The sequence below is a fragment of the Podarcis liolepis genome (assembly GCF_965112155.1).
Source record: "Podarcis liolepis genome assembly, chromosome: 1".
NCBI lineage: Eukaryota > Metazoa > Chordata > Lepidosauria > Squamata > Lacertidae > Podarcis > Podarcis liolepis.
The window spans coordinates 117336408-117357527 of record NC_139554.1 but is presented as its reverse complement, the minus strand read 5'-3'; the positions used below and the strand labels follow the sequence as shown (position 1 = coordinate 117357527).

The following is a 21120-nucleotide window of genomic DNA, read 5'->3' as shown; positions in this document are numbered from 1 at the left end:
TACATATATGGTTCAGGTGTGGCCTTTTAGATGTTGTTGTTGTTGTTGTTGTTGTTTAGTCATGTCTGACTCTTCGTGACCCCATGGACCAGAGCACGCCAGGCACTCCTGTCTTCCACTGCCTCCCGCAGTTTGGTCAAACTCATGCTGGTAGCTTCGAGAACACTATCCAACCATCTCATCCTCTGTCGTCCCCTTCTCCTTGTGCCCTCCATCTTTCCCAACATCAGGGTCTTTTCCAGGGAGTCTTCTCTTCTCATGAGATGGCCAAAGTATTGGAGCCTCAGCTTCAGGATCTGTCCTTCCAGTGAGAACTCAGGGCTGATTTCCTTCAGAATGGAGAGGTTTGATATTCTTGCAGTCCATGGGACTCTCAAGAGTCTCCTCTAGCACCAGAATTCAAAAGCATAAATGCTTCGGCGATCAGCCTTCTTTATGGTCCAGCTCTCACTTCCATACATCACTACAGGGAAAACCATAGCTTTAACTATACGGACCTTTGTCGGCTTAGAATGGATAATAACATTAAGCACAACTGAGTCTATTGCTTCACCAAAGTGAGGACAGAAGCTACATAGGAAGACAGATGCTTTTCGACTCAACTCTTTAAAAAGGTACTAAAAGCACTATGATGCCACTTTATGTGGCGAACCATCCTGACTTTTATGTACAAAGGGTGATATACAAATAAATAGTAAACAATAAAAATGCAATACCTTTGCAGGGTCCGGGTTTGAAAATGTCTGTGATATATTGTTCTGAGAAGGACGGCAGCTCAGTCGGTGGTGGGGCATTTGCTTTGCACCCAAAACGTCTCAGGTTCAACCCTTTGCTTCTGCAGGAAGGGCTGGGAGAGACCCTTGTCTGAAGCCTTGGACAGCTGCTGCCAGTCAGTGTAGACAACAATGGACTTGATGGACTGACTCGGCACAAGGCAGCTTCCTATATACAATGTACAACACTTAAAACTCCCACTGATTTCACTGGGACAGAATTAGGCACCCATGGAAATTGATGGAGCTCAGAAGTGTTTCACTTTTGGCCCTGTACTTGCCATATTTTTCACTCCATAAGACGCACCTGATCATAAGACGCACCTAGTTTTTAGAGGGGGAATGCAAGGGAAAAAATATTGTTTAAAGGGAGCGCTGAGCACAGCCTGTATGCATCCCAGGCTCTGCTCAGCATTCCCTTTCACGAGCCGCATGGAGCGTGTGTGTGGTGCTTGTGGGCTTTTGCAGGAGGTGGAGGAAAAGACAGAGCCGCGCGCTCTGTCCCTTCCCCCACCTCCTGCATGAGCCACGCGCTAAGCCAGAAGCCAGGACAGCTGCACAGCGATCCCTCTTGCTGTCCTGGCTTATGGGCTAGCCGCGCGCAGCCTCTCCCGGGCAGGGGGATGAAGGCTCCCCCAAGAGCCGCGCTCCCTTTAAAGAGCGTGTGAAGTGTGTGTGCGGAAGTGTGTGTGTTCTCCCCGAGGAGGGAGAAGGGCAGCTCCACACTTCTCTTTAAAGGGAGTGCTGAGCAGAGCCTCCCGCCTGCATTCGCTCCATAAGACGCACACACATTTCCCCTTATTTTTTAGGAGGGGAAAAGTGCGTCTTATAGAGCGAATAATACGGTACATTGTTACTTACATAAATGTCCTCTTGATTAAAAAAACAACAACTGGAGCCAGATAAATCCTGCAGACAACGGATTTGCTCTGCAGGAGATAAATCCAGCTCCTCTCCACCTTTCAGACAAAAGGAACTCTTCTGCCAAAAAACCGAGAGAGCTCTACATCTCTCTCTCTCTATATATATATATACAGCCGTGGCTTTCTCACGGTCATTTTCTCCAGCCGGTGTTGACAATCAGAGCTGTTCTGTGGGGGGAAACAACCTGACATTTCTAACAACAGGTCCGTGCTGATGGCAGTAATGTAAAGAGATGCCCTGCTTTGCTGTAACCTGCTCCACGTAGCAGCCGGCAGTGGAAAAGGTGTCAACAGAAAGGGACAAACAGCACCAAAATTGCGGCAGCTCTTCCCATGACACAGCAATGAAATTGTTATGTGTCGGCAGTCATTGTAATATGGGCACAAAGTGGGAAAGGTGTGCTCCTTCTCACGGCAGGGATACTTACGCAGCCTCCCGCAAGGATCTCTGCATACAGTGGAATGGAACCGTCTCTCTGCGTGAATTTGTCTCTGACGAAGTCATTGACCTAACAGAAAGACATAATTAATACCATCAGGCCCCAATTCCACCTTCCTCGTCTATTCAGGAGATCTAAAAACAATATTTGGATATTTGGATTTGATATCTGGAATCCCTTCTTACAAATTCTGTAATAGGTTAAGATCTGGTGAAGTACAGTAACAACCTTGTAAAGTAAATGGGTTTTGGGTTCTCCTCACCTCCTCCTGTTATTTTCTCTTCCTCACAGGTTCTGTTTCTCTTTTTCTTTTTCTCTCTCTTATTTACGTCCCACCATGTTTAGTGCACATATAATTATGTACTTTTTCAACTTTCAATAAAGATTTTTTTCTAAAAGGAGATCTAAAAACAAGAGGCCAGAGTGTGGCAGTTCCTGGAGCAGAGATATCACCTGAGAAACGTTTTGGGTGTTCTACAAAAATAAATATTTCTCCCCAAAAAAAGAAGAAAGCAGTGCAAAAGTGTCGAGTTATCCTCACTTTAAAATATCTTTATGTTCACATTTTTCATACTGCATTTGGATTTGGATTTGTATGTAAGTTGGGAGCTGCTTTTGAGGAGCGTTTCCTCCAAAAACTGGATCGAAAACCCTCTAAAGAAAATTATTTAAAAATAAATATACTCACTGTAAGCTTAATGGCTTTTTCTGGAGCGACACCAATGAGCTGTGGAAGCAGCCCTAGGCAAATGGAGCAAATGTATCACAATTAGACACGCTCAAGTTTGCTGGCACAATGTCTAGGGTGCTTTGCCTAACACGCCCATTTCCCCACAGAGGTTTTCCTTTGACATCAATGATGTTTCTACATATGGAGCTGGCAGTTCTGCTATGTGCCCATTGCGCCGTTCTGCAACTGAGCATTTCAAGACTTCTACCGCAGACGGTGAAGATGAGCTTGCTTGGCAAAGGGCTTGCTGGCGCTGCATTTTCCTAAGTCTATTGCCCGATATCAGCTGCCTGCTATGAACTGAAATCAGCTTTATTGCTGCTGAGTTATTCCCAAACGCCTCTTGCGGGATGCTCAGAGCACACAGTGTGCCTTTCTTTTAACCGCAAGATGCTGCTCCTTGTCGATTTGATCAATCGGCAATCAGTCACTAGGTGGTTTCATTCATTCCCAATCAAGTCCTGCCGCTTTTTACTTCTTATTTAAACTGCTGCTTGGAAACAAAATTGAAATGCCAGGACGTCTAGCGAGCTCCATAGACACTCCAGTCAAGCGTCATTATATACACAGTCAGGCAATACCATTTCCTATAGTTAACCTAATTCATAAGAGAAAGACAGTGGCTTGGATCCAGAGAAGTGCAAGTGAAAGGAAACTTGAAGAAAGTTCTATTCCCACCCACCCCTTTCCCCATTCTTCACTCTGAAGTCCCTGAATGGCGTGGGATGGAGATCCATGCGAGGGTCACCTCCAGGCTTGACTACTGTAATTGGCTCTACGTGGGGCTGCCCTTGAAGCTGTCCCAGAAATTCCAGCAGGTGCAGAATGCTGCAGTGAGGCTCCTCACGGGGTCTCTGCCATGGGAGAATATTCACCCAGCGCTTTTCCAGCTGCACTGGCTCCCGGTGAAGTACAGGGTCAGATTTAAGGTGCTGGTTTTGACCTTTAAAGCCCTTCACGGCCTAGGACCCTCGTACCTATGGGACCGCCTCTCCCGATATACCCCACAGAGGACCTTAAATAGCAACACCCTAGTGGTCCTAGTGGTCCCGGGCCCTAAGGAAGTTAGTTTGGCTTCAACCAGAGCCAGGGCCTTTTCAACACTGGCTCCAGCCTGGCGGAACACTGTCTCATGAGACCAGGGCCCTGTAGGATCTGATTTCTTTCCACAGGGCCTGTAAGACAGAGTTGTTCCGCCTGGCCTTTGGCTTGGAATCAGCCTGATCTCCTCCCCCTCTTTCCTTTTCTTTCTCCTCCTGTGATGAGGCTGCATTTTAACATTTTAATGTTTTACTGTTTCAATATTTTAATGCTGTATCTTGTTTTTAAGTTGTAGTCATTCAACTTGTTTTATTATTGCTTGTTAGCCGCTCTGAGCCCTGCCTTGGCTAGGGAGGGCGGGGTATAAATAAAAATTATTATTATTATTATTATTATTATTATTATTATTATTATTATTGGAAATCACCCAAAGTTGGACTGAGCTCCAGGCACGTAAGATGCTTCCACTTCATTTTGGGTAACTTCCTCTTTTCTAACGCAACACACTTTCCTCCATTCCCATACCATTCTGGCGCTCTGGGGAATGTTTATGGGAGGTGAAGGGGCTAGGAAAAAGCAGAAAAATCCCCTCCCATGAGTTTTTCCCTGTGTGCAGTTCTCAGTATCCAGGCCAACACTACCTACATCTACACACCACACTCTCTTTCCACTACCTAAAAGAAAGTAATTTCTAAGACCAATGCAACTGTCCACTTTGTTACTTACATCGTTAGAATGGAGAGACAGAGGTTTTAAGCGCTAGGAGGAAAAGTTAGCGTTAAGTTACAAAAGAAGATGAAGTCGCTGGATTCCCCCCCCCCCCCCGCAGTTAAGTGCAATATGAGGCTATCAGCACCAAAACACATACATACTTGCACCTGTTTAAAGATAGATTGCTTGTCAAGCAAAGTTTCTTTGGGTATAACATAGTCGCAGGTTGAGAACCAGGAATTTTGGGGTGGCCAGGCCATAGGATACACTGGAAGTCAATGTGAAACAGCAAAAACATGAATTAAGTGCCGCCTAGTGTATTTTATTTAATGGATTTGTTTTAATAAAATGAAATGGGGATGGGACATTTTAAGTGTCATGTGCTTGAATGTTTATTTTATTTTTTTTGTTCCTGTGACACCGGACTCTCTGCCCAGAAAAGGTGAGTGATGGGAACAGGTTCGACAACCTATGAGCTCCTTTCCTGCCCCGCAATAACTGGTGGGTACTTTTCCAGCAGCAGACCTGTTTAAGAAAACAGATCAGCAGAGGGCAGCCTTCGCTCGCTTGGCTTTAGACGAAGCATCTTGCCACTTTTAATCCAGTCCCTTTCCAACCTAGACAGCAGGCGCATGTGTTACCTGTCTCCCTACCGTCGCCCTGGCCCAACTTTCGCAAAAGCTGACAGAACTGTAATAAAGTGCTGATTCACCCCACTGTTGTTTCAAGGGAAATGAAGTTAATCGGCCGAGCGGTCTGCGAGCCGACTGCCGGAAGAGCAGGCCGATTCTGTGCAATGAGGCCGTTTCCCCGCTAGCAGGAAGAACAGCGGGTTGTTCACACCCTTGCGTCAGCAGCGGCAGCAGAATGCCATTCTCTGCAGTAGCTCTCGCTGCTTAAAAGCCATGTGGGGTTTACCTTCCACACCACGCAACTCCCTTCTCCTAAGAAGCCCAAATCAAATGTGCGTGTAGTACCTACACACGCACGGACGCAGATCAGCAGCTAATGTATGCCGTGGCTTAGTTTCTTTCAACGCAGTCCTTTTTGTCTGAGGCTTAACAGACTTATTATGCTGGGGGAAAGGTAGTTATTAAACACACAAAGGGCGGTTGACAACAAGAAAAAGAAATGCCGGTCTCCCAGCCTGAGTCTCTGATCCCCTATTAAAAGGATATTTAGCACAGTAGTGCCTACCGCTAAAGGAACTAATAGACAGTAACACCTGGCGGCACTCCTCCCACCGCCATTAATACACAGCTAAATACAGTGCATGTGCGCGCGCACAAACACACGTATACAGGTTCAACGGCTACGAGTCATGATGCCTACATACAATCTTCAGGATCAGAGGCAGCAGCGTGCCTCGGAATACCAGTTGCTGGGGAAGATCAGCGAGAGAGAGAGAGAACGCTCTCATGTCTTGTCGATGGACTTCCCGTCAGCAATTGGTTGGTGCAACTGCAGAAAACAAGGACAGGGGAATGGATCAGGGTTTCCCTCCCTTTTACCTTCCCAAACGTGGGCCTCCCAGCTGTTTTTGGACTACAACTCCCATCGTCCCTAGCTAGCAGGGCCAGTGGTCAGGGATGATGGGAACTGTAATCCAAAAACAGCCGGAGACCCAAGTCTGGGAAACCCAGGACGAGATGGACCTGTGGTCTGATCCAGCACAGGGTTCTTCTTACGCAGTCTCGTCCTCTTGACTTATACAAGCATGCATAGACACACACACTGTATTTCATGCAGTCTTAGAGCAGATTCACCCTTTACATGTACAAAAACTGCATGGCGAAAGACACATGCGGCGCTATCATCTGTGCAGAGAAAAAGGAATCAGGACCGGCTTCTGTCCTGACTGCAAAGGCACAGAGTCACTTTGCTGAATGTCAAACCCGTGTAATTTTTCTGCCTGAGCTTTAAAGTATGAACAGAGTACAGTGGTGCCCCGCAAGACAAATGCCTCGCAAGACGGAAAACTCGCTAGACGAAAGAGTTTTCCGTTTTGGAGGTGCTTCGCAAAACGAATCTCCTATGTGCTTGCTTCGCAAGACAAAAATGTCTTGCGAGTTCCTGCGGTTTTTCCCCCCTCCCCCCTTTTTCTAAGCCGCTAAGCCGCTTATCAGCTGATCCGATAAGCCGATAAGCTGCTAAAAGCCACTAATAGCGCTAATAGCACTAATCTGCTAATCCGTAAATGGGCTTGATTCGCAAGACGAAAAAACCGCTAGACGAAGAGAATCACAGAACGGATTCTTTTCGTCTTGCGAGGCACCACTGTAATAAATTCTGCAATGAACCATCATGGAGGCTTAGACTGTAGGTAAGACTTGGTTCTGGAGTCGAAATACTAGGAAATAAGATTTGTCGGGCAACCTTGGGCCAGACATTGCCTCTCATCTTAACTGACCCCCACAGGGTTATCGTGAGGAGAGAATGGAGAGGAGGGGAACAACACACACACCACGTTGAGCTTCTTGCAGGAGAAGGTGGCATATAATTGTATGTAATAAATAAGTAACTTAAGATGTGTGTGCACACGAAAGCACAGAAAAGCTCCTAACAGATATTAATCTATACAGCACCTTCAAGGTACACAGTTTGAGAGTTTTGCAGTTTTATAAGCCAAGAAGTACCCAACACACACAGACATAGCTCCCTATCCCTCAAGAGTTTCCTTGCGCTGTTTAGGCGCCTGCACAAAAGCCATTAAAAAGTCAACTGCGGGTGTATTGGACTGATGCGTTTCATCTGCTCACCTCTGTAAAGGCCAAAAGCGCCTTCGTAACGCAGAACTTTCTTGAAACAATCAAAGCTGTTTTTGTACATCAGCTCTCCCACCACGGAGCCAGTTGTGCGCTGGTTCTGCATGCGCGTCTTCACCAGATCAATAGGGTAGACGGCGGTAGCTCCTACGGCTGCAAACCAAAAGACAACAAAGGTTTTATATTCCAGTTTCTCACTGTGCCCAAACAAAACATGCTAGCGTGGAATAAGTGCTTCTGCTCTTGTTTTTAGGTTTGTTTCGATTGCTTTTATCTGGAGTGTGGATTTTAGCTGTGTTCACTCTCTAATTTTTATTTGTACACTGCTCGGAGAGGTGTTTTTGTTTTTTTAAAAGCAAGCGGTTTATAAATCTTCTAAATAAATTAATAAATAATTGTGAGACATATGAACGGTGTTACAAGAGCCCTGAGACATAAAGGAGTTTGATGGAGAACAGAGTCAAATGTAGGACTTAGGACAGGAAAAATATGAAGGACCATAGAAGCCAACTGCTAAGGGCAAAGGGGTCTTTGGGGGCCCCCCAATAAAATATTTGAAAGGGCACCCACCCCAAATTGATGGGCATTGCCATTCAAATGGTGTACGTGCACCGCGTCATGGGATCGATTATGCGGGAGAGGGCTTACCTGCCCCCCTCCATATTTTATTCAAGTTGGCACCCCTGTGAAGGACACTCTGCTTATGCCCATGGAACTCTTACCCACAGTCCTGGGTGGGAGGGTGGGGTAATTAGGATTGCCTGGTAATCGGAATATGTTCTCCATTCATACTTCACATTTTCCAGGGCTGAATTCTGATGCGGAAAAACCGGCTTAACCACTCAAGCCTTTGCCTAAAAATGAAGCTCAGATCGCAAAACATTCCTTCCAACCTCACTGCTGAATAGCACTGGGGATGGGGAGATAATTCTTTGGAAATGTTTGCATTTTGCAGGAAAGTTCTTTGGGCAGAGGGAAGCCCTGCTTTTCCTTGCTGAAGAGAAGCCAATACTGAAAAATGTGGCCTAGCTCTCAGGGTGTCTCAAACGATTAGGAGACTGATGGATGCAGGCCTTCCAAACAACAAAAAAAATCATCTCGTTACAGAGGCTCATTAAGCTGGAGATACGCTTCATCGCAGCATCCTGCGTTCCCCTTTCACCCTAGTCTCAAACAGCTGCTGTTCTCTGCAGCGGAAGGAGTACAATTCACCTTAAAATGGCAACTGCTCAGATGGGTATGAAAATCTACAGTCAACAGAATACGACTATCAGCTGGAGCACCTGGAGCACACATAGGTGTGTTTCGTGGCCTCTTGCTATGCCCCGTTTCATAATATTATTTTGTAATATTATCATAAATCAGTAGTTCAAAGATGACTAATGTCTATATATACACCGTATTTTTCCGTGTATAAGTCGCTCCCATGTATTTTGGGGGACTCCAAATTAAGAAAACGCCCCTCAGCACTACCCGTGTATAAGATGAGCCCCAATTTTAAACCTAATTTTTTGGTAAAAAAACACACCCTAGTCTTATACACGAAAAAATATGCTAAGTCTCAACCAGATTATATACCAAAAATGAAACAAGGGAGCAGGAAAAATGCGACGTCTTCAGCCTCTTTATTAAAGACACTGTCTTTGTCCCCGGCCTTCGTTTCCCTTTCTGAGTTTGGTATCAATCCCATCAAATATAATTAAGAGGGGAGTCCGAGGCTATATCTGAGAAGTCTGTCGTTCTGCAAGTTTTGCTCCAAAGACTGTCTGGAGCCTGCAGTGCCAAGGTCATGTTCTGTCAGGACTTCTGATCATAGGCTTGGGGGGTTTTCTGGGGTTTTTTTTTTAAAGTAACAATAAAGAGCTCTCTTCAGAGCTCCACCATTCCTACCCTGGGGGTGGGAGGGACAATGAACTCCAACTTAGCTGATCTGCAACCAGCCCGGCTAGATAATATTACAGCAATCCCAGCTTGAAAACAGCACACAGAGACATGTCACTCACCTCCAGCAATTGAGCCCAGAGTGAACCTGTAAGCCGACTCAGCTGCCTGGAGCCAGATAGGTCTGCCCAGATCACCGTAAGATTGCTGTGAGTGAAGAACAGGGGTTGGTGGAGCGGGGGGGGGGGGGAGGGAGGGGCAGAGAATAAGACATGAAATTGGGCAAAAAAACCCAAAACCCTGTTATGAGAACTGAAAGCAGCTGTGCACTGAGCTTTAAGTAAGAATAAAAATGACCAGGCAGCTCTCTTATAAACACATTAACTGGGGGTTTGTCCTTCTAAGGATTGAACTTCCATCTCTCTCACATCCCAGAGACAGCGCAACTGAAAAACTGATTTGTGAAGATGCACACGGACAACAATGACTTTCTCTCGTTCCCACATTTACAATATATACTGCTAGGTAATGCTCAGCACTCAAATGCCCTTTTGCATGCAACACGATTGAAAGTCTGTGCTCATGGAACGTGGGAACCAAGGCACTATTGGGTTTTATGGTTAAACCAAATACGGATAAATTAAAAGCTGCAGGCCTGCTGAAGCATTTCCAGCTGAAGTTCTTCCTATACTCCATGCCCTGTTTTTCATTTATGCTTCACTGGCTACTAAACCATGCTTGGGTTGTAGCAAAACTCAAGTTTGCTCCCCTCCGCCTCTGAAACAGTCTTTAGACCAGAAGCTTCTGTTTTAGAATAACCACTGTTTAGCATTTTGCCCAAACACTAGTAAAGGGACCCCTGACCATTAGGTCCAGTCGTGGTCGACTCTGGAATTGCAGTGCACAGTGAACCAGAGCAGTGCACAGAAACGTCATTTACCTTCCTGCCGGAGTGGTACCTATTTATCTACTTGCACTTTGACGTGCTTTCAAACTGCTAGGTTGGCAGGAGCAGGGACCGAGCAACAAGAGCTCACCCCGCCGCGGGGGTTCGAACCGCTGACCTTCTGATCAGCAAGTCCAAGGCTCTGTGGTTTAACCCACAGCGCCACCCATGTCCCTCTTACTAAACACTAAACTGAACACTAAACTGTGGTTAATCTATGGTTGGTGGAAAGATTAACCATCATTCAGGTTCAGACGTGACAACAAGCCAAAATTAGATGAAAAGGGAATTGAATGCCTCTAAGTTCTTCCCCCCTACCACGCCAAAGGAGGATTAGGAGGGAGTCCACGGCTCACTGCCAACCATCCTCATATTGCTAAACCATAGTTTACCATTACGTGTGAACTTAGCCTGTGCTTCTTCATTTCCTTGCAGTCCTCATGAAATCCTAGCAAAACTGTGCACTGAGGTGAGTCCTAAGCATATGTCACCCTGAGCCTGTCTTCTCCTCCCTTCTAATGGAAATATAACTTTAAGCCTATTTATGAAGGCGCTTACTATACCCCGCCACGTGCCTGGATTCACATAGGATATGCAAATTAGTATAATTAATGCTATGGCTTTCAGAGCATGAATATTTATAAATAGAAAATTACTGTCACTGGCATCACTCCGTGAAGCCACTGTACACAGATATTTAGCAGCTAGACAAAAGAAAACCTTTCCGTGAGGATATCAGCCGCAAGTATGATTGAAAAGACTGGCAGCGTCCCCTTCTTTTATCTTTGCCAACTAGGCGGAAAGGGTATGTTAATAAAAATATTTAAAAAGTTACTGCTTCCGTTATCTAAGATTGCTCTCTGCAGCCAAATTCCCCTTGCACAGATCGCCCTCTTCATTAGCCTAATGACCTGTTCTCATGCACTGCTGTGCTGACATGGCAATGCAGGGCATAGAGGTCCCAACACTAGACATTGCCTCCTTCTCCCCTTAGGAGCATAGGAAGCTACCTTATACAGAGTCAGGCCACTCATCCATCTAGCTCAGTATTGCTTACTCTGACTGGAAGTGTATATCTCGTGTTTCAGGCTGGGAACATCACCAGCCCTGCCTGGAATGAGACTGGGGGAGGGAGTGAACCAGCACTGCCTCGCCTCCTTATTGGCTACCCGATGAGGCTCTCCACTTTCATCTCACTTCTGAGAAAGGCACTCTGGGAGAGGTGGTCGGGGAAAAGGCCAGCGGATTGGGAATTATAGGGATAGAACTACCTAAATTGAACAGAAATTTATTCACGTACGAGACTACAGCGGCAAGAATGTCACTTGCCCCAAAATGGAAAGAAGAAGAAGTCCCAGCGAAGGAAGAATGGATACAAAAACGTATGGAATATGCAGAAATGGCGAAACTTACTGAAAGAATAAGAAAGCAAGATAACAAGCTTTTTAGAAAAGAAGGGAAATGGTTTATTGAATATTGACAAATTGTAAACAGATAAAAGCAATGGCAAGATTATTGTACGGTGGTACCATGGTTCTCAAACGGCTTAGTCGCCAAACAGATCGGCTCCCAAACGCCGCAAACCTGGAAATAAGTGTTCCAGTTTGCAAACGTTTTCCGGAAGCCAAATGTCCAATGTGGCTTTCGCTTAAGTGAAGGAAGCTCCTGCAGCCAATTCGAAGCCGCGCCTTGGTTTTTGAACTGTTCCAGAAGTCGAACGGACTTCTGGAATGGATTAAGTTCGAGAACCAAGGTAGCACTGTAATAACCTGCAGCTGCATAAGAGCATATATTTAAAGAAGATAAATAAATGTGTAAGTTAAGTTAATTTGGATATGCAGAAGATATTAAAAATAAATTTAAGGAACCGCAGAAAGAGGGGGAAGTAAGTCTAGTTTTAAAATGTCAAAAAGGAATGTAAAATCAATAAATGTATATATCTGAAACGCATAAATAGGTTTTATTTATTTTTAAAGGAGAGGGCCAATGGCATAGCCACAGTGGCTGGAAAGACTTTTAGAACTTTGTAAAGCTTTGTAAAGTTAAAGCTATGGTTTTCCCAGTAGTGATGTATGGAAGTAAGAGCTGGACCATAAAGAAAGCTGATCGCCAAAGAATTGATGCTTTTGAATTATGGTGCTGGAGGAGACTCTTGAGAGTCCCATGGACTGCAAGAAGATCAAACCTCTCCATTCTGAAGGAAATCAGCCCTGAGTGCTCACTGGAAGGACAGATCCTGAAGCTGAGGCTCCAATACTTTGGCCACCTCATGAGAAGAGAAGACTCCCTGGAAAAGACCCTGATGTTGGGAAAGACAGAGAGCACAAGGAGAAGGGGGTGATAGAAGACAAGATGGTTGGATAGTGTTCTCGAAGCTACCAGCACGAGTTTGACCAAACTGCAGGAGTCAGTGGAAGAAAGGAGTGCCTGGCGTGCTCTGGTCTATGGGGTCACGAAGAGTCGGACACGACCAAACGACTAAACAACAACAACAAACCATCACATCCACCCATGGTGCGGGGGGCTTTTCATTAGAATTTGCCACCGCTAATGTGGCAGCAAGAAAAGGAGTAAGAGTGGGGGAAGGAGGACAGCCACACCACTTCTGTTACGAGAAGAAGGATGGAGAAGTGCAGAGAGAAGGGAGGAGGAGGACAATGCTTAATTCTACCAAGGATGCTTCTTTACTTGAACCTTCATTGAGGTTCTAACCAAATGTAGGCTGTAGAAGTCTTTTTTTAGCTGATATAATCTGATCATCCAAAGACTGAGTCAGGCCCAAGTAATGCTAAATCTTTGATTGTTCCCAAAACACAAAAGATTCCAGGAAAGCCTGTATTTCTTAGCAGGTGACAATTCATTAAGGCTGCAAAATATGCAACCCCTTCTTTTCCAGAGAATTTCCATTCATTTTAAGCAGGGCTACTTTAAAGCAGCGTTTTCCCAGCAGCCAAAAGTTTGAGTTAATTAAAAAAAACAAAACAAAAAAACCAACCCTGTTGCTATGGAGACAAGGGCTAAAAACAATCAAACCACATAAGCAAAATTCAATAAATTAGTCTAGCCAAACAGTCCTGGTCAATCTCCATGAGGGATAATTAGTCCAACAAATCTTTCATGTGGTGATTGTAAAATAAAAAAATCAACAAAGACAGAGTGGCATTATCAGGCAAGAGAAGGAAATATGCCGAAATATTAGAGACAAGTTAATTTCGAAAATGAGCTTTAACACAAAACAATCCAGATAATGCAGTAATTTGCAAACAGTAAAATCCACATACAAGGCCTCATCAAATAATTTGACTAGACTGTGCTTTTCCTCCAGAAACAAATCAATACACGGCAGCTTGTGCAAGCATCCAGATTTGTACTTTTTAAAAGGATTTGTTTCGGGTGTATTTATTTCTTTTTTCAACAAAGTATTTATTTTTAACATAGTTTCACAAACCTAAAACACAAATGCAAGCGTCTGAAGGCAACAATATTCTGAAAGGCCAGAGCAACAGCCAGCTATTTTGTTACGATAATGAGCAACTGCTTTGGGAATGCTGTGTTTCAGCTGAGAGGTCCCCACGTCACAAGAAGGTGGTGTCTGTTTCCTTCAAACTGCCTTTTTTCAGCCCAATTTTTTAACAAACAAAACAAATGTTTGGTGGAAGAGGTGTTGCAAGAACTGCTGAAAAGGAATGGGACACACACAGACCAAAGGCAGCCCTGCTTATATCACCGCCTCTCAGATCAAGAACTTTCTATTACACAGAACAGTTTAAAATATCATTTTGATGGTTTGACAAGGGCCGTTTTCAGAAGGGTGGAAAACTTTCCCCAAAACTGCAGTGCGCTCGTGTGTCCATGGACTGAGCAAATATAAATATGGATGTCATGGGAAAGATTTCAAAATTATGATCTCAGAAGCCCTAGCTTAAAGCCATAAGCATAAAGTTTACTGGGATTGGCCGGCTTCCATATTTTCTTGAAGGTACCTACCTGCCTCTGAAGTTCTGCCAAGTTGTAAGGCAAGGCTCCTTCAGCCAAGGGAGCTATTCTCTCAATGTCTGCCAGCGTCAAGCGTCTGCATTCAAGACCAGGGAAAATAAATCCCTGTTAAACATAACAGCAAGCCCAAACCCATCCGGCACATTTCAGACTACCATACCTCAGCCTACAGAGCTTTGGACCCTGCCAGGATATTAAATCATGGTTTGAAGTTGACTTAATGCCCTGGCTTATTCCAAAAACATAGTTTCTCCAGTTCTGATGAAACAAGAAACTATGGTTGTTTGAGGCTTCCTGGTTTAAGTTACAGGGAACCAGGCAGAGGGCCTTCTTGGTTGTGGCACCCACCCTGTGGAACACCCTCCCACCAGATGTCAAAGGAAAAAACAACTACCAGGCTTTTAGGAGATATCTGAAGGCAGCCCTCTTTAGGGAAGCTTTTAATATCTGAAGGACTATTGTATGGAAGCCGCCTAGAATGGCTGGGGGAACCCAGAAAGATGGACGGGGTATACAAAATTATTATTATTATTATTATTTATTTAAGTTCATGCAAAGAGACTCCTTGAATGAGCAAAAGACTCGTTCATATCTTGATTTATTAACCTGAGCTATTATTGCCCAAACTCACCCATCAAATACTCATCCCTGTACACAGAAAACTAGCACATCACAGGGAAAGATTCTACAACGAGATTCTACAATCAGCCTTCTCTGCAATATGCCAGTTTTTATATTTGCAAAGGGGTATTGCAGTGGAAGCTTGGTTCCTGAACAGCTTAGTTGCCGAACAAATCGGCTCCTGAATGTCACAAATCTGGAAGTATGTAAGTGTTCCGGTTTGTGAACATTTTTCGGAAGCCGAACATCCGACACAGCTTCTGCTTGAGTGCAGGAAGCTCCTGCAGCCAATCCAGACTTTCTTCCAAGGAGCTCGTGGCAACACCCTTGGTTCTGCCCTTCATTTTATCCTCACAACAACCCTGTGAGATAAGTAAGACTGACTCAGTGTTACCCAGTGAGCTTCATGATGGCCGAGTAGGAATCTGAACCCATGTGCAGTCCTCCATGTGCATAAAGAAATAAAAGACTGAACCATAGCTGTCAACTTTCCGATTTGAAAATAAGGAATCAGCAGCCTCGAAAATAAGGGATCAGTAGCCTCACCTGTCCTGGGGACAGTCTATGGGTTATCTAACAATCCGGGATAGCAGCAGGAAGCAGCGGGAAAAGGAGCTGAAATAAGGGAATATCCCGCAAAAAAAGGGAAGGTTGACAGCTATGGACTGAACATACACTGTAAACTTTTACCCTCAAAAGCAAGGGAGGGAACTGTGGTAACCAGGTGAATGAGTGCACAGATATAGGCATATGTGTTAGGATATTTCCGTTCCACCTTAAAAAGGGAGCAGGCTGTTGTTTGAGTCACAGTCTGCGTACTTCCGGCTTACAGGAAGTTTCTCTTTTGTACATAGCTTTCGTTCTCTCTGTGTGCCTGAACATGGAAGCAGGCAGTCTTGTTTTTTCTTTGTTCTGACCATCGCTGAATAAAGTTGTAAATAATGCTCTCCTGAGTGCATCTTTCGTTGTGCGAACTCTGCAAAGGGCGTGCACAGTCCTTGGGATGTGGAATGCTGTTTCTGAGGCTTGTGTTGCTAATTGACTGATACTGCGTTTCTACGGGAGATCGATGGATCGTCCGGAATTGACGTGGGGGCAGGATGGCCTTTGTCTCCCTGGCAGTATCCCAACAATATGTTGCCCTAGCCCCATGTCATACTGCATATACACTGAGTGGCGCGCATACACACCATCTCAAGACCACACCATGTGCACAGAATTTCCATCCCACAGTTGTCAGTTAAAAAAACCCACACACAACAACAACCTCCATCTAATGACAACACTCTAGAAACATTAATATAACAAAAAAAGTTAAGATTACCCTGAGGCATTATACAAATCGGAGAGCTGAAAAAGGATATCGATCTCCAAAGGTGTAACTTGTCCAAATTTGATTGCAGACTGAGAGAACTCCTCTGTTTTAAAGCAATGGGTTAAAACAAAAAAAAAAAACACAAATTAATTATACATAACTTATTGGAACTTTTAAATACACAATCTACAGTTTGGCTTAACATTATGGGAGCAAAATCCAAAGACCAGGGTGAAATGAACGCAGTTTGCTCTAAAATTTGTTAAGATTTTTGAGATCCAATCGCATAATTTTGCCCTGGACATACTTCTCCTAATCACAGGTGGGTTGCAGCTCTTCAGTAGGGAGAGAAAAGTACTCTGCATATGGTCAGAGGCACTCTCTTCTAGAGCTCTGCTCTAAAATATCCAAGACCGGACCCAGCCATTGAAAAAGAAAGAACTGAATACCAACTCAAATTAAGTTTAAGGGGCTACATGCCCAAGAGGAATCCTTAACTAATTATATTTTCAGTTACTAGAATACAGAAAAAGCAGGCAGACTACGTGGGCCTTTTACAGATCATGCTATCATGAGTATTTGCCAATCTGTTATCGTTGGTAGTATTTCACTTTTCCAATTCCTTGCCACAATAATTCTCGCTGCTGTAATTACATACATGAACATCCTTTCCTTATTTCTAACATTGGTACCTTCCATCCTTTCTTCTCCCCTGTGAGATCTTACAACCCCAAAATAGTTTACTGTGACTCTAGTTTTTAGCTCTAAATTTCTGTGTATTTTTACCGTTTGATTTAATGCATATTTTGTATTGTAAGCTGCTGCCTTGGGGGCTCTCGTAGTTAAGAGGCAGGGTATAAGTTTGCAAATGAACAACTGACCTTGACAGAGCATGGACTGTTGCCTTAAGTCAGGTATAGGCAAACTCGGCTCTCCAGATGTTTTGGGACTACAATTCCCATCATCCCTGACCACTGGTCCTGTTAGCTAGGGATCATGGGAGTTGTAGTCCCAAAACATCTGGAGGGCCGAGTTTACCTATGCCTGCCTTGAGTCAACTATCTTTTGCAGCTGCTGAAGTTCTGATGTAGTAATGGAGCTCTTCAGCCCATTCATTTCAAGGGATGAGGGATATTACATGGGCTCCATGCAAGGGGAAGCTTGCTCACCTAGGTGATATGTATCATAGATACTTGATCAGTTGCTTTACATCAGGGTCAGACTGACTGGCCAGGGCTCCCCCAGGTCTCAGGTGGAGGTGTTTCCCATCGCCAGCTACCTGGTCCTCCTAACTGTGGACTGAATACAGATCTTCAGCAGGCAAACTAGATACTCTATCAATGAGTAACAGGGGCCGAGTATTGCTCCAGCTTCAGTAATCTCAAGAGTTTATGGCATACAATGCTTTACCTTTTGTAACCTCGACATCTTTTCTAGCACCTGCAATGAGGCTGTATATCTTTCGAACAAGCTCCATGTTGTTCAGCAAGGCATTGAAAGCATTGAAATACGAAAAGCTGACTTGGTGAGAAATGGATCCGCCTGCAGCCTGGGTGGAAAGGGGAAAAAATGGGTTTTTTTTGTATGTTTCAGTTCCTGGAAATACCTGCACACAGGGGACTGCAGGGGGAGGGTAAGAGAAGATTTCACTAGCTATAGCTAGATCTCCACCAATTGCTGGAAGATTTCTTATTTCTTCTACCTGCTTATTTATGTTATTGCCTTCTTTCTAGTAAGCCCCACCAGGAAAATCCTTGTGGAGGTCACAAAATCTTGGCTGGGCAACGGATGATCCCAAATCTGCAATTTTTGAGAACCTGAATCTCAGTCCTCATTCCCTGTGTCCCATGCTTCCTGATACTTACTGAAACCAAGTTCTCCTCCACAAAAGGAGTAAGCATGTGTGGACGAATTGTAGCCATGATGCTGCCAAAATCCAGGCCAGTAATCGTGCCTGTTTTGTTCTTGTCTTTCAGTGCAAACGCTTGCCGGGCATGTTCTGACTGCAGCTCCTGAAATAATATGATAAGAAACGATATACTGAGAGCTTTGTTCTAAATACCCATCATACTGATGGCCAGAATCTACACATTGACCCTGGATGCATGCTGAAATAAAGACCAGGAGAGGTCAGTGCAGATCAGTGCTCTGCCCTGCACTTTTGGAAAAGCTGTTGCTGCAAGTAGCCGGAAGACAGCCCAGTCCGTAATGAGTTATCAATTCATACTGACATGACCATCACTGGGTATGGCACACAAGGCTATCCACTACCTTGGATATCCAATCACAACACATCCAATCACAACAAGGCTATCCAATCACAAAAATACAAACACAACACGTAGCTAATAGTTAGTAGAGAATATATAATAGAATAATGATATCATTTGAATTATAGGAATAAGCCAATCAAAGTTCATATGTACAATGTAACAAAGAGGTAGCGAGGACCATCAAGCCGTGTGTTCCAAAACAGATGCCTAAGGACAGTCTCACAATAGTCTTTCCAAAGTTTTAACAGATGACGTCTCAAAAGTTTCTAAAGTAAAGTTTCTCAATAGTCTCTCAAAAGTTTCAACGGAAGACATCTCAAAAGCCTCAAAAGGACAGTGTCTCCGGAATGATACTAAAGTTCTGTAATAGTCTTCATCAGCTGGAAATAAGATACAAGGCATACAACCGATGAATGGTAACAATTAATACCAACTGGATTGTGTCCAATGGAGTCAACTGATAGCTCAAGGATATCTGCCTGAGCAACAGGACTCCCTCTACATTTCTTTTATCCCACAATCTGTTCTGGGGTTTCACCAGCCCTCCAGTGGTGTACCCTCAGGGGGGTGTACAAGGAGAGGAAGTCCTATTGAGCAGGCAAAAGCCATTGTGCTAATCAGATGACTTCATTGACTCAAAACTGGACTCTCACAGATAAGACTTGCAAGCTTACCTTTTTAAATGTTCAATACAAGGTTCTAGTTTTTAGGATGGCTGTGGCAGTGTTTAGTGAAATATCAGAAGCCAGTAAACAGCACATATCTAGCAGAAATTTATGGTTGTGAGGAAGAGCCCCTGACATACACACCCCTCCCTGAGGTCAACGGATTGCTGAACAAATGATCTTGGAGATACAAACTTTCATAATTTACACCAGTTTTAGAACTCAACATGTTTGGCAAAGAATTTTATCCAGGGGCTGTTTTACAGGGTGAGAAAGCAATCCAAACATAGCAGCAGTACAACCCAATATTTTTCTGAGTTGTATCCAATGCTAGGAGATGGTTTGCTAAATTACTTAGTGGGGTCCCCCCCCCTTTATTTCATGATGGCTTGTGTTCTTGGACCTACTAAATATGCACATGGCAAAGCAACCTTGTGAAAATCAGTCCTCACAAGAACATCAGCAATCTGGATGCCACCATGTTCCTTTTTTCATATCATGTTGGGCAAACCACTGAAAATCATTTAGGATCAGGGTGTCAGAAAACTACTTTATTCTTGTCATGATATTGTGAGGTGGACCAAGTTATTATAACCACAGCAGCACATTTTGTTTCAAGGGATAGAAACTGTGAAGGTAGCCACAACTGTATTTTGATTAGCAAGTCCTTTAAGGTTAGAGTAAGGGCAGCAAAAGATCAAGAGAATAAACAAAAGCAGCACAAGAGAGCAACATACTTTTTACTCACAAAAGGGTGGCCTGATGATGCACACAAATCAAATCTAACCAACTCTTTAATGCAATATCCCTTTGCAAACAAATAAATAGAGGACAAATAAAGCCTACAAGTCAATGGAAAAATATTTTAAAAACAACTTTTTTCAGATCTAACAGTCTCAAACTGTTTTCCAAAATCAACTTGATCCAATGCAAATTGGATACAATATGGAAAGCAATCCCAAGTTCAACGGCTGAAAGTCCACTTAATGCGATGAAAAATGCCAAATGCATTTTGACTTTCATCTTCCACAGTGGCTGTTTTACAACCCACAATCTTCATTTGCGAGAAACATATATCTGGAGTGGGGTGGGGGAAGAGTCCTTCATAGTTTATTGGCCAAGATAAAAGCTTTTAGCTTCTATGAAGGTTTAAAATATTGGATCCTTTGTGAGTATAAAGCTGGGCTGTATCTCTACTTTGCAAACATTTGTTGAGCACAAGGAGAAGGAACCCATCATTACAGTACAGGAAACTAAGCAACTGACCTGCAAAAACTGAGTAAATTCCGAGTATGACAGGTGTTTCTTCCTGTTATGGCCAAAGTGCAATCGAATGAACTCGCAGTCCCAATTGAAAGGGATGTGATGGTGAATAACGGTCTGCCCAAATATTTCTTTTACATTTTCTTTGAAAACAAAGAGGGGGAAAGGGGAGAAAGGAAATTAATTAGAAAAAGAGAGAAAGATAAACCCTACTTAAAATTCTTCAACCAGAAAATGAAAACCATACTTCTAGAAGAGCCAATCAAACAGGGAAACACTTTTTTTTTACAACTTCAAGTTAGAGAGCTGTTTATCTTTCTAGAGTGAAAACACACTTTGTATAGAATAGATTTTAATACTACTTGTGTATTAATACTATGTAGATCTTCAAGATCCATGATTTTGCCTTATTCAGTTTTAATTAAGAAGCAATTTATTTCCTTTATTAGAAATACCTGGTGCTTTGCATGCTGATATAAAATCAATGCTGCGTTCCTTGATTCTGCGTGTCAAATTAAGACCTCATTGAAAGGCAATGAATACCTGTACTCAAAATACACCATAATATTTCACAGACTATGCACGGCGTGATTGAGACTTGATTGAGACTTGTGTGAATGCAACTATTAAAGACAGGTATAAGAATAGGGTCATTATCATTACAGAAAATATGTTAACTATTTCAGATCATTGCCCCAACTATGACTCTGGCACAGAATATCTTAACCAGGGAGGAGCCCTTTTCAGGCATTCAGTATGAATGTGTGAAGGTATCGC

At 43.7% G+C, this 21120-nt stretch overlaps 1 protein-coding gene across 3 annotated transcripts in view; it reads right to left on the bottom strand.

Annotated features, from left to right (window-relative positions):
* Window positions 1-21120, bottom strand: part of SLC25A12 (solute carrier family 25 member 12) — a 64110-nt gene that overhangs the window by 17178 nt on the left and 25812 nt on the right. For all 3 annotated transcript variants that reach the window (XM_083468575.1, XM_083468576.1, XM_083468577.1), the window contains 9 exons: window positions 20347-20486; window positions 18008-18154; window positions 17553-17691; window positions 16152-16245; window positions 14198-14282; window positions 9387-9471; window positions 7378-7536; window positions 2825-2877; window positions 2125-2205 (listed from right to left, as the gene is read on the bottom strand). In XM_083468575.1, the coding sequence (XP_083324701.1) occupies window positions 2125-2205; window positions 2825-2877; window positions 7378-7536; window positions 9387-9471; window positions 14198-14282; window positions 16152-16245; window positions 17553-17691; window positions 18008-18154; window positions 20347-20486 (983 nt within the window). The remainder of the gene's footprint in view (window positions 1-2124; window positions 2206-2824; window positions 2878-7377; window positions 7537-9386; window positions 9472-14197; window positions 14283-16151; window positions 16246-17552; window positions 17692-18007; window positions 18155-20346; window positions 20487-21120) is intronic.